Consider the following 14,597-nt stretch of genomic DNA (forward strand, 5'->3'; position numbering starts at 1 on the left):
CTCTCGGGTATATTCATCACCCCGGCGGTTTGTAAATAGCTGCGGCCCGGGAGACAGCTCCACGGCGCCCGTCTCTCGTTTGGCCACCTCCCCGGACCCCTGCTATCCCGCTCAGTCCGAGCAGCTGCACGCAGCGCGCGGATCCCGCGGAGCCGAGAGCGCAGCTCCATCCCGGCCAGCCCTCTCTCTCTCTCTCTCTCTCTCTCTCTCTCTCTCTCTCTCTCTCTCTCTCTCTCTCTCTCTCTCTCACTCCCTCTCTCTCTCCATTCACACCAGGATGAATCTGCCCTCCTAACAGAGCAGCATAAGTCTACTTGAGCAGTTGGCAAGTTTCATTTAGAAGTGGACCGGGAGCCGAGGCGAGCGTCCTCCTCTGCTCCATCTTTCTTTCCTTCTTTCTTTTTCTTTCGCGTCAACTTGGTTTGACGCCGCGGGTCTGGGGCGATGACAGCCGCCGCCGGACCACCTCCCCGGGCTGTGCTCCTGCTCTGCCTCGTCTCCTCGGTGGGGTGCAATATGTTTGCGTTCACCGAGGAGCCCTTTGACAGAGCCGGGAAGTCGGACGGGTACTGTAGTCGGATCTTACGGGCTCAGAGCAACCGAAAGGAGGGGAACAACGAGTTTGCGCTGCGCGTGGAGGGAGATCCGGAGAGCTACCAGCCGGGCAGCACATACAGAGGTTGGCTTTTTGTAATTCTTTCTTTTTCTTTACGCGCAGTTTGATTGTGCGATGCGTGCGCTATTTGCAGAATGTCATTCGCCACGGATCTGTGCAAACTTGAAAACAAGTCAAGTTCTCCCACAATCTGCTCCTGATGCCTGATGAGCGAATGCGCCCTGAAAGTCAACTGAAAGGAATAACTCTGCGTCTCCTTATCGGCAAGAGTCCATCCCGTGTTGATGGGGGAACAATAAGCTGAAGCATTTCTCAAGAAGGCTGGATCTTCACAGATGATGACTGTATTGTCTTTGTGTGTATGTTATACACAAATGCCTCCATACCCAGTAATTATAGTGTGAAACTATATGTTATATGTTTCTGAATAATGATACATTTAGTTCCAAGAAGGCAGTGGGGGTGGGTGGGATGGCTGTGTTCCAGCTATGGAGCAAACTGAATCTGCTCCATCATCCCTGGGGTGAGGTGCACCATGTCAGACGTCTCCGGAGGGATGTACCATGTTGGCTTTGAGTTCTCCTGTTTTCTTCTGACTTTGATTTTTCTGAACTTGTTATCTTAAAGCAAGACTCTTGGAATGACAATGTAAGCCATACCTTGGTGTTTTATTTGTTTCATTTTCCATTAACTTTTCTTTTTCTTCTTTATGTTTTGTATTACAAATTGAACCAAAATACAACCAAATTGTGTTGTACTGGAGCTGTATCGACAACAAATCAAATTTAGCCATGTGTTTACACTTAAAGGGGCACAATCTGAAAATGTTCATTTTATTCCTCCCAGAGAACCAACCCCCCTCAGTTAATTCTTTGTGCTTTCTTTAACCTGCACGAAAAAGACTTGTTAAAAGTCAGTCCCTGATTTGTATTTGTCTGGAGTGTTATGGTGAGCAGTGAATGGGCATGTGCCATCTGCTCTGTGAGCTCCAATTCTTCATTGCCCTTCTGCTCCTTACAATATTTTCCTTGTTGCTGTTACACAGAACAGTTTTACATGGTTAAAGTGGCAACTTAATTAGTCTGAAGAAAGGAAACTAAAACGACAGACACTGTCAGCCTTTCCTGAAGCACATTGTTAATTGTTTTGTGTATAGGTGCTCTGCCATGTTAGGACTGCCAGTCCACAGGGAGGAGCTGGATAAAGAATCCTTTTCTAGATGTATCAGAGCGTTTCATGAGTAATTTGCAGATGTAACACCACTCCAGCACGCCTGTCATGAACGCCACTTTAAGCTCCCCGTTCAGAGTGAGGATTATAATTCATCCATGTTCAGTGATGGATGCTCCATTTCTTTGTTTCCATTTAGTTACTCTGTCTGCAACCAGCCCCTCCTACTTCAGAGGGTTCACACTTATTGCCCTGAAGGAGGGCACAGAAGGAGACAAGGACGAAGACTACGCTGGGAATTTCCAGGTAAGGTAGCATCTGATGATTAGATTGGTGTGATGTATTTGGTTTGAGACACTTCCAGGAAACCAATTCATAACAAATGTTCATATTGCAATAAATCTGAGGACTCTCCACTAACCCTGTTAAGCACACCTGGTTTAACAGCAATGCCAATACCATCTATCCTCTGGAGTCCAGTATAAGCACCGTGCAGGATGTGTGAAGACAGAAAAGGAGATTCTGTTTTTGCCGCCTTCCAGGCTTCACATGTCCAAGTGTGATTATTCTCACCTCGGCTCCTCTAACAGGCTTGATATAGCATATGAAAAGAGCCGACCCTCAGCTCAGCTCCGCACATCTGTGCTTCGCCGGGCTGTCGAGGTACAAGTGCGAAGACTTTAAGAAGTCGTACATTCATATGCAGGTATACATTTCATGTATGTAGGGGGTGCGCAGTTAGTCTAGTTTAGGGGCTGATTAGCATTTTACACAGGCGGTTCTAGGAGGAGAGAGCAGAGAGGGGCAAGAGTAGGAAAGAAAAAAGGGAACGCAGGGAAGCCAGTGCTGCTACGCACATGTGATAATGGCCAAATATGTGAGGTCTTTGTAATTATAATGCAGTGTGAGGACTGAAGTGGCAGAGAGACGAGTTAGTGCACTGTGTGTGTGTGTGTGTGTGTGTGTGTGAGAGAGAGAACAACAGACAAGAGTGCAACAGAAAGTCATTAGACAGGCAAAATAATGAGCATGTAATAAATGATAGATTTATGACATTACTTCATTTCTGGTTTATGTATACTTGTAAACATATATTGCTGCGTGAACCACAGCAGGTAATGCCCTTCGCTGTTAATTCAACATGGTCACAGTGTGGGACAGATTGTGAGGCGACAGCATTATGAAACTTTAACGACATTCATAACCTTTAAATACCTCAGTGTTTACTGGTTCTTGTTGTCTTCCCTTTTAGTTTATTACAACCATTCAAAGTTTATTTCTTCTGAGTCGAGGCTGCAGTTTCCAGAAATTTACTGCACTTATGTGGTGCATAAGAGCACAAACTGTTCAAATTATTGAAGGTAGCCGAGCAAGTGAGGGACCCTTTTAACTTTATAACTATTACAGTTTGAGAGTAACACTGGGGCATAATTAACAAGGGTAAACCCAGTGCACTATAAATACAGATGTATTGAATCAAGCTATCGGATCACATACAGACACCCAGTCTGAACCTAAGCCACATCCCTTTCCTGCTCAGAGCTTGAAATCATATGTTTTCTTGGAGCATATCCTGTTCGGAAGCAGTTGTTAAATGGCTTTAAAAGCACGTGTGGCGTTCTTGTATTTCAGACTCTTGTGAACCTGTCGGTTTCAGTTGCTTCCCACATAAAACCCTATTATTTTACCAAGCCTCTCCTGCAGTTCACGACAAAGTTGGCCCAGCAGTCCTCAGGCTGCTCTGATCACAGTTGCTGCCATGCTGTGGCGCTCTTTGTGAACCTGAGCGCTGAATACAGAGGACATAAAAAAGGGATCATTTTATTCTTGCCTTGTGTGCACCTCACATCTCATTAACCGGCATTAACGTCGGCATTTTTCGTCCCCCATTTTTATTTGTCTTTGCCAATGATGTCTTGGTGTTATTATTTCATGCCAGTCTTGAGCTCGCTCCTCCGCCATATGGCAGGGGGTAGTGCGGCGTGAAAGGCGCTAAGTGTCAGGAGTAAAGAGGGGCAAACCTTGCATCATCTGAATCACACTCGGTCCCATTACTCTACACTTGGATACATGTTGCACGCACAGAAAATGTTCAATAGAAAAGTCACTGACTTTTAGATGTTGGTCAAAAGAAAAAAAATAAAAGCAGGCACGTCATCACTTTGATTTGATTTCTGTCAGGTTTTTAGAACTCAGAGGTTTTCTTCCTCACTGTGGACAATCACCCGTCTCATTTCAAGCATTATATGACAGAGAATCACACACAAACTGCTGTCAAAAGAGATATCTTTTCATTATCACCTGCCCAGTGAGTCTTTTATGTTTCATGCCTCTTATGTCAGGAAAGCACACACAGACACACCATCCCTGCTCTCTGAAAGAGCTCTGGGTGGACCAGCCTCCGGGCTGTGAAAGGAAAAAAAAAAAAAAAAAAGAAAAAAAGAGAGAAAGGAATCTGCAACAGAAGACGTCGGGCTTTATTTAACATACAGCTCATTTGAAATCTGCTGGTGTGCCCAATCTCAGCCGTCTCAGGACAGCTCCCCACTTGATGAAAAGCACTTTTATTGAGCTCACTGGGGAGGTCAGCTGCCACTGTGTGTGTGTGTGTGTGTGTGTGTGTGTGTGTGTTTCTCTGGCAGGAGTGTAAACCAGCAGGGAATGCTGGGGTTGTCCGACGGGACGTTGCTTCTCAGCAGGATGAGATAATAGGACAAGAAAAGGCAAATTGCTGTGTGTCAGTGTGATGGGACGAGGGGTGAAGTCATGATCTTACATTAGGGCGGCTATGATGTTTTGGCATTTGAATCCTATGCAAAATGCTCCGATGGCACTTTCCTAGAGTTACCATGTTAATTGAGATTGATGTTGAATGTCATTGTCTGAGCCCAACCAGCAGCTCGTGTTAAGCCTGATAAGCTGCACAATCTGATACACACATTGCTGCATAAATCAAGAAAGACAATTTCACTTTTTCACTCATGTGTCACATTTTCTCTGCCTTGTTTGACAATGGACGTCAGGGTATGGTGAAAGACTTTAAAACCGGGGGACTGAAAGGAGATCATAGGTCACTTGGGAGCAAATTGGTTCCTTCTTCTTGCAGCTGGTTTTCAATGCATTCCCATGAGACTTCACCGGATTTACATGCGTTGTAGTCCAGTCAGGACAACCCAGGATGCCTGTTTGGAACCATGGGAACATGAAGAGGAGGGGGGTAATCCATCAGGCTGAGATCAGGCTGCATACACATGAATTGGCTGCGCGCACACACACACACACACACACACACACACACACACACACACACACACACACACACACACACTCTCAAATAAAGCCCACCCTGGCCCTTTTTGTGTCTGTGTAGCCCAAGCCTTGAATTCATATATTAACCCAAAAAAACACTATGTTTCATGCGAGACCCTCCACAAATTTTGTATGCTCTCAATATTTGCACCCCACAAAGAGAGTAGAACTCGCACGCAGACACAGGCACTTGCAAAGAGAGCTCATTCATAACAAAGCATGACAAAGGAAATTCTCTGGTGACAGCTTTATGGAGTGAGAAAGTTCCACGCTTTCACTGCCCTGATGTCACTTCCTATCAAACGGATCCTTGGTCTCTGCACAGTGAATATCCTTTGGCTGTGCTCCCTCATGCAGCCAGCTCAACTCATTTTCTGTGCAGTTAAAATCAATGAGATGCCGAGTATCTCAAGTGTACAGTGGCGAGTGGAGAGGGCAACATTCATTTGGACTTTTTCACTTTGAATGAAGCCAAAATCTGGCGACTTTTAGAAAATAATGTCATGATTGTTGCATCTGGAAGTTAACGTACTTATCAAGCATAGAAAGGGAATTCAATTACGCAAAAGCCTTTTCCATTGAGTCCTGATGAGCTTGAGAATATATTCAAATGTTCAAATTATACATTTGGTGCTATGCTCCTTTATTGTAACTTTTATTGTAAATTGCTTCTTCCTGACCGGGACGCTGAAGCCTCTTTCAGTTCCACAGTCTGAGTTCTGCTTGGAGCTCTGCTCCCTCCGTATCATCGACCAGCCACTCCTCCCTCATTTTTGCTTTCTTCTCAGGTGTGACTGCCTTTATTTCCCTTAGCTCTTCCATTCAAGAACGGCTCGGGGCTTCACAGTTCTCATGCACGGCATAAAGTCGTCTGTCCTAAGAAGTGTACTCAGTAGATATACGGCTGTCATAAAGCGAGCCGTTATGTTCGCTGCTGTTTTCTTTTCAAAGACGGCCTTAATTTACATGACTTCAGCCAATGCTTCAAGACAAACTTAATGAGTGTTTGGCTAGCTAGCACAGCTGTGTTTCCAGGACTTATGGGAAGTATTTGGTTAGTGTATCAGTCATATAATAATAATGAGCGTTTGGTCAAAGCTTTCAAAGAAAAAGTCATCATATTCCAACAGACTTTCCCACCTCTTAGCCTGATCTGCCAACTTTAATTAGACTATAGCAATCCAAGCACTGTATAGTAGAAATAATTTAGCTTCCATAGACAAACTATAACCTTTTCCTATTGGCAGGGGATCTTCGTCTCCGGTGCAGGGAGAGACTTTCTGTCCTCACAGGAACAGCAACACTTTCTCAGCCTGGTCATAAAACATGGAATTTGAATGCTGCATGCCTTCGCCAGAGGTCATTGACACTATTTAAATGGGAAAAAGACCTTCCTCAGTATGCACTTTTGTTTTTTGCAGTAGATGTGGTCAATTTCTTCCAGGGAATTTCTTTGGGGAAAAAAAGTCGAAGCATTTTGTTGCTGGCTTTGTGAAATCTGGCAACAGACATGCTGCCGGTTCCTTCTGGTTTGACATTTCATGAAAGGCACTTGTCATAATCCCCCCAGTTTCCTGCCCTCTTTCACTACTCTTTCAGCCCATTCAGGTGGAGGAAATGAACTTTCTCTCAATTATTTCTGCATTGCTCTCGGCTCTAATCACAGTCAAATGAGTGATTCGCCAGCCTCGTCTATCCACTCCAGCTCATTAAATCAAGGCTGCAACCAAGAATCAATTATATTGACAGAAATCGATTATGAAAAAATGTTGGCAACAAACTGCGTGATGGATTATGTGTGTCATGCTATTATTGCTTTCTGAAAATTGTGTGATTTATGTCACAGTACACAACCGAGTGGAGTCTGCCAGTGCTACAGTGTGACCAGTATTAAAAAAAGACCTGATCAGAGATTAGGGTTCGTTACTAGGAAGAAGTGCCAGACACTCACTTCATCTAAAAGAAATTACTAGTGCAGAAAACTGTCTCTCTCTTATTTAGTATGTTGATGTGACACATTAGCGTAGCTTTCAGCACGATGTGGCTCACAATAAAAACATTATTTTGTTGTATTTTGTTAATCAGTCATTATCAACGTCCAATATTGAGATACTACTGATTTTTTCTGTAACAGAATAAGTTACCTGGAAAAATTGGCTAATTGAAACCATGAAATTAATTTCATAATTGTAATCAGCATCTATAGTGCGTGACTGTCAAAAGCAGCGCTGCCACAACATGTTGCTTCCAGCACCAGAAATGACAGGTGGACAAATGTTCTGGCCTGAAATTTCTTAAAAGGCTGTTAACAACTCTCAAAGAGCTTTATTTGAGAAACTAAAAATAAATAGCATGAGAACACAAGAGCTGGTGGAGCGCTACAGCAAGATGTATGATTATTTAATCTCTGGCATGTCCCATGCTGATGTACGGAAACTCTCTGGCAGTTCATCTTGTACTGATGTCTTCATGATCCCATCGCACCTAACAACAGAAAATAACATGATGAGCAGGGACTATATCAACAACATCGTTTACGAATCCAAAGCAACTCCTGTTTTTTTCCTCTCTGTATTTACAATTAATCATATATTTAGTAAGTATTTATATTTCATTGCCTATGACAATAAACAAACTGACGTCTTGAATCGTGGTTACATAAGCCTTCAAAGCTCAAATGAGATTCCCGACATAATGGCTGTGGTTCTGATAACAGGATGCAGTGTTTAGCACCAGCTGAATGACAACTTTATTTTACTAGGGTGGCCCACAATATATAGAATGGAGGCAGACTGTGACATGCCACCAGACTGGATTAATCACTGCTCAGTGTGAAACACACCATAACCATCTTTATTGGGTTATGAACCTTGAGATCCAGAGCAGCTTGTGTCTGTATCCTCAGCACAATGACAATGATAGATCTTCACATGGAGTCACGCCATAAAAATACCAACTTCCATCTGGTTTCTCTCACTCAGGAGCAGTTGCTCCCAGCTCTTTCCCTTATGGCCTCTCACAGAGAGCTACAAACGTCTTTTGACACGTTCACTATATCTAGCAGTTGTTATCAGCTGCGCCAAATTTTGATTTCCCCAACGAAAATTATAACTGCTTCATTTAAACAAGTCAAAATTGTCTAATCACAGGGGAAATATCTTTATGAAAGACCAGAAACGCAACATTTACGAGGTGACAAAAGTGCACACGGATCCCAAAATGAGATGAAGCCTCCGCCGTAACACACGCTCACTCCTATTATCTGATGATACTCACCAATGCATGAGACATCGCTGGCTGCTAATCAGCACATTATTTCTGCTTTTGTTGCATAACCGTACAGTAAAGCGTGATGTATGCAAATTAAATTCAATTCCTGCTGCTAATAATGTTCGCAAGCTGGAGAGCTGACAGACTGAACCAACTCTTCAAGAACAGAATCACAAATGCTATTTTAGGGTCCTTCAAAGGTGAACGTTTTTCAAGAGCATTCATGCTCATTACTGATTTCTTGGTGTGTGTGTGTGTGTGTGTGTGTGTGTGTGTGTGTGTGTGTGTGTGTGAATATTTTACAGATAATTGATGAGGAGGAAACACAGTACATGACCAACTGTCCACCTGCTGTGACAGAGAGCACGCCTCGCAGGCGGACCAGCATCCAAGTGTTCTGGACGGCGCCCCCGGGTGGCTCCGGCTGTGTTCTCCTCAAGTACGTATACAGCAGCCTGCCTGAGCGAGGCCAGTCCTCAGCTCTGTCACGAACACATACGCGATACCCTGCTAATGGAAGATGACTGTTCTTTTGTACGACTGTGTCCTTAGACTAAATTATTTGTCTGGCAGAGGAGGTTTTGTTCTCTGTCTGTTTCTTGATTCAATCTGGGTCTACAAGCATCATCTTAGAGCAAAAACAGTGTAGTTAGATGAGTCATGTTGACGTATATTCCATGCTCTTTGACAAATATCATTTTCAGCGTGATTTGCTAGATTTAATGATGTGTATGTGCATACAGGAGGAACCGATTGTTCAAATTTAAGTAAAGAAATGCGTTCATTGAATGCTTCAGATTAGGTTTACTCATATTCAAAATTAATTGTGACCTGTAGAATTTGTGATTTTTACAAGTCTGTTGTGTTTTATAAAGTGATTCTCTAACAGGAAAAAAGCCCTGTAAAGGTTTTCATATCATGGTTGTGACTGCGTCGGATTTTACATGTTATTAGCCGTTTATCTACATGCAGTATCAATGCCTCGTAACTTGTGCTCATTGCTCACTGAAAACTTAAATACCACAGAGATGTGTGTTTTATAACACAGTGATATATTCCTTTCTATTTATTGTTATACTTTCCACAATATGCACCAAAGACTTTTAACTAACTTTAAAGCTGTGTTTTTTTCTCTTTTTTTTTAAGTTCAGTTCATAATAGAGTTTTAATCATGTTATATATCGGTGGGACTCAGCTCTGCTGCCAGAATACATCAAGTCTACGAGTATAATGACAACGTATTTATTGTTCCTCCCAGCGTAAGAACACTGAAATGTACAATATTTCATTGTATCATCTCTCATTTAGCTTCATAACATATTCATCAGCTTCACTCAATATATTGCTGATGGACACCGGTCGATTGTGCTGTTGCGAGTCCTCCGGGCCGGTGCGGATAAAGGAGGGCAGTCATGTTGAACTGAAGGCAGATCATGACAGAAATCCTGTACTGTATGGTAGAGAAATAATGAGTCTAAAGGAGGTGGAAAGAATCTCAGAGAGCATCACAAGGGTTTCAGATCAATGTAATATTTAACTGTTTATATGCTTGATCTGTTTCTCTTGAATCAGAGCTTGGTTGGCTTTTTACCACAAAGGTTGAATTTGTTAATAATGCACACTCACACTGGGATGCCCTCCCCGAAATATCTGAAATTCCTTGTCCCATAGCTGCCATTGTTGGGTTTTTTCCACATCTGTCTCTCCTCTGTTTTCATCATCACTGGATTTTATCGTCATAGCTTTTTTTTTTCACAGCACTTCATGTTGCATGATACACTTGCGCTCCTCACACAGGCCCATGGGAAGATGGCACAATTGTGTTCAGAAAAGAGCGTGGAGGAAGAGAAAAGTTGGAACAGTGTGCCAGAGCACACTCGCTCCAAAGAGACACTTAAGAGAGCAGAGATGTGGTTCTAATACCAGCTGACAGACAAAGGAGGACAGACAGAGAGAAGCTCACAGCTCAAAAGAAATGCTTGTGAAATTGACAATTACAAGTTGGCAATGGATATTTGTTCCTGATCCTACCTGCAAGGCGGTTATAAAGATGCCAGTGCAACCAAATAACAATAAAGCCTCCTTCATGGAAGAAGCACAATTTTCCTTTTTCATAAAGAGAGATCAGAGGAATATACATCAATCTTCACAAGTTGTATTATATACGATCATTGACACATTTACTAACAAGTGTAAGTATAGCTTATAATCAACTGGACAGGAGCTCAGAAGGAACCAGCATAAAAATGATAAATATCTTCTTATAGATTAGTTTGGAGAAGGCAGCTTTATTACCACCACAAGCAGGATCAATGTTTTATTCATATGCAGACATGCTCTGTCACTGTCAGTAGCTGCCTGTAAAACACCATTGCTATTAGAAAGCTCTGCTCATTGGGTTAGAAGTGTGTGAATGTGTGTGTGGCATGTGTGTGTGTACTCCTGTTGCTTCCGTGACTCCTGTTGTCTCACAAATCTTGCTCGGGTGGTTTGCTTTAGGATAATTGATGGGCCGCCGCGGTCTTTTCGATTGAAAGACGGAGCTTGGTGGTTTGGTTCTGTCAGAGGTCGGTTCATGATGACAGGGTCAGTCAAGGATGCTCCTTCAATCTCCTGAACAGACCTATTTTCAGCAAGACTTACATGCTCAGTGAAATCATGCCAAGGTTTCCGTGCTTGTGGTCCGGCTGCTGCGCGCTCAAGCTTCATTAAAATACACGGCATAAGATGAAGTTTTGCTACATATAGTTGTATATGTTGGGTGGATTCAACAGGGATGATTGTTGCTGTGTTGTGTGGACACATAATCAAAACAGCTCGTGCACAGGTAGTGAACGTGTAGATATTGGTATAAACGAAGACTTTGTTAAACATAGAAGTCGTGATTCAACTCTTTAACTCAAGTTAAAGCAAGTAAGCTGAAAGAGTGAACTTTCTGAAGCAAAACATCTCAGTCTAAATTCCAGGTCTGATTTTATCATAGATGACATTCAGTCTTTCAGTTTAATTCAGGGACTCGCTCAGTATCTTAGAGAAACCGCAAATACCCCAAATACAGAGTATTCACACTCCATGAACTTGTCCACATTTTGTCACATTACAACCACAAATGTAAATGTATTTTATTGGGACTTCATGTGATAGACCATAATACTAGACGGATCTTCACAGTAAAATGGAAGGAAAATAATACATGGTTTTCGCTTTTTTTTTTTTTTTGTTTTCCACAAATAAGACGAAAAGTGTGGCATGCAGAAGTATTCATACCCCTTTAGTCTGATACCCCTGAGTAAAATCCAGTGCGACCAAGTGCCTTCAGAAGTCACCTAAATAATAAATAGGGTTAACCTCTATGCAATCTAATCTCATTATAAATCCAGCCGTTCCGTGAAGGCCTCCGATGTTCATTAGAGAACATTTGTGAACAAACAGCATCATGAAGACCAAGGAGCACATCACACCGGTCAGGGAGAAAGTTTAAAGTGAGGTTAAGTATTCAAGGCTTTGAACAACGTGCAATCCATCATCTCAAAATAGAAGGAGTATGGCACAACTTCAAACCTACCAAGACACGGCCGTTCACCTGAACTGACAGGCCGGGTAAGGAGAGCATTGATCAGAGAAACAGCAGAGAGGCTCATGGTCACTCTGGAGGAGCTGCAGAGATCCTCACCTCAGGTGGGATAATCTCTCCACAGGACAGATATCAGGTGTGATCTTCACAAATCAGGCCTCTGTGGAAGAGTGGAGAAAGCCATTGTTGAAACAAAGAAGAAATCCTGTTTGCCACAAGCCCTGCTGAGGATACAGCAAGTGTGTGAAGGAAGGTGCTTGAGTCAACTGAGACCAAAATTGAACTTTTTGGATTAAATGCAAAATGCTGTGCATGGCAGAACATCACCCTGAACACGCCATCCTCACTGAGGAATATGGTGGCGGCAGCATCATGCTGTGAAGATGCTTTTCTTCAGGAAGGACTGGGAGGTTGCTCAGAGTTGATGGGAAGGTGGAGAAAAACGTTCTAGTCTACGAAAGACTGGGATGGAGGTTCACCTTCGAGCAAGACAGAAACTCAAAACATGCAGTCAGAACCACAATGGAGTAGTTTAGATTCAGGCTCATTCCTGTCCGGACCATAATCCATGACTTTAAACACAGACACTGTCCATCCAATCTGACTGAGCTGAAGCTATTTTACAAAGAATGGCCAAAACGTCTTTGGACGCATAAAGCTGGTAAAAATACACCTTGAACTGAAGAACTTGCAGCTACAATACAAAGTAACGACACTGGGGATACGAATACTTTGAACGCCATACTTTTCTACTTTCAATTTGGCAAAAATTTGAAAACCTTTTTCGTTTACCTTCCTTTTCATTATTATATGACAAATTGTCATTGTTAAGGAGAAACCCCAGTAGACAAATAATCAGACATGGATTGTACTGATTCATTCTGAAACACACTGCTGCTGTTTTATGGCTCATGGAAAATAAACATGACGATAACTCAAAAACTGTGAAATAGACTATGATGAACGAAATGTGTCCCAGATGTGTAAAAGTTAAACGTGATAAATATAGATTTAGCTTTGTGTAACTTTACGTCACTGACCATGTTATTGTTTGTATTATCATCAGAAAATGTTATAACTAAGGAAAGAACAAATAGGTGAAGACTGTATTTTTGTACAGTAATTTTATACCTTGTACCATGTCACGTTGCATCTCTGTGTTGCCATCAAAACACTAATCATGCTAAATATCACCATATATGAATGCGCATAAAGGTTTATTGAAAAATCCTTCTGATATTCACGTGACGTCAGTAGCAGTTTTTTTAAATCTCTGGCTCAGCTGCCAGTCCAGAGTGTGAGGCGATGTCTCTCGCCTCTTACAGATGACACCTGGTTAGTAAAGACATTTTTAGCTACAGCTAATCACTCCCAATGACAGCGATCATTTTAATTGGTGAAAGTGACATGAATGCCAAAAAAGGGAAGCTGCATGTTCACTGTTTTACACCACGCTCATTAATAAATGAGCAGAGAAACACACTCTGTGCAGGATTTGTTTGCCTCTGGGTGAACACGTCAACGTGTTTTTTTCTATCTGAGAAGGAAAACTGGCTACAGTCAAACAGCAGAAAGTTTCTTTTGCAGATTCTGTCGGTTGATTAGAAATACAAGAAGGCAGCCTGCTTAATGTTCTTTATACATACAACTGATTACATCTCCTTATCTTTGTTTCTTCATTTCTTTTCCTGACTGTTCTTCAGACACTGTCAAATGTAACAGAAAAGCACAACTCAGCATATTTCACCAAGTGAGACTCTTCTAAATCGTTTTAATTGACATTGGTCTCCATCAAATACTGAACTTAATCTGTAATTGAATTGAAAACGATCTCTCTGTTGATGACGGTAGAATCAAATGCGACCTGTTAGAGTCCAATGTGGAAAAGTAGAGTCAAGTGTTATTGTCACACTTCAATCTCATTGGCATTTTGAAAGCTCCAGCAGAGCCACAGTAAGTCCCATTCAAATATGATCTATATTTTCCAGTCACCACCGAAGTTGCCATTATCTGGTATCTTTCCATTTGTAGGTGGGAAGCAATTTATTTGTCATTTCCCTCTGGCTCGCATGTGGACGTTCGTGTGATGTGTTGTGATGGGCTGTCTGAGTGCATCAGCGGCCAGATGAATGTTACAACCACATGTGGCTGTCAGAGCCTGTTTATCTCCATCAGCACAGCGATAAGATGGATGAATGAGGCCTTCAGGATGCCAAAACCGCCAGACCCACAAAGACTAAATGTACAAGGTTGCCGGTGTATAGTCCTGATATAGCAGTGAGCTGCTATCAGACCACACTTTTAAGGTGTTACAAATTACAGCAACACTTTCACAGTCTGACACTGCACGGCACATTCATGGTGTAAGACTGAGTGAATGGGGAAGTGATGACAGGTATACTTACTTTTCTGCTGACCCGTTCGTCCTCTTTGGGCTTGGAAAGTGGGGGCAGTTACACTCCCAGCGCTGCCGTTTGCTCTCTGGGTCATAGTCACATTGTGATCGTAAAAAAGGCAGGAGGTAGAGGTCCCAAACTTTACAGCGTGACGTGATACGGCGCTGACTCACTGCTTGCTCCTGCTAAATGCACATGGCCGAAGAACAACAAGAACCAGAACAATTTAATTTCTGCCTTTCAGAGACAAGGGTCACAAAGA

General features: G+C 42.5%; 1 protein-coding gene across 1 annotated transcript in view; it reads left to right on the plus strand.

The window, feature by feature from the left end:
- Positions 1-407: 407 nt before the first annotated feature.
- spon1a (spondin 1a) overlaps positions 408-14,597 on the plus strand; it is a 70,004-nt gene continuing 55,814 nt past the window's right edge. The window contains exons 1-3 of the mRNA XM_030088908.1: positions 408-679; positions 1,986-2,092; positions 8,671-8,804. Of these exons, the coding sequence (XP_029944768.1) occupies positions 445-679; positions 1,986-2,092; positions 8,671-8,804 (476 nt within the window). The 5' untranslated portion in view covers positions 408-444. The remainder of the gene's footprint in view (positions 680-1,985; positions 2,093-8,670; positions 8,805-14,597) is intronic.

This window comes from Salarias fasciatus, chromosome 1 (genome assembly GCF_902148845.1).
Source record: "Salarias fasciatus chromosome 1, fSalaFa1.1, whole genome shotgun sequence".
Classification (NCBI taxonomy): domain Eukaryota; kingdom Metazoa; phylum Chordata; class Actinopteri; order Blenniiformes; family Blenniidae; genus Salarias; species Salarias fasciatus.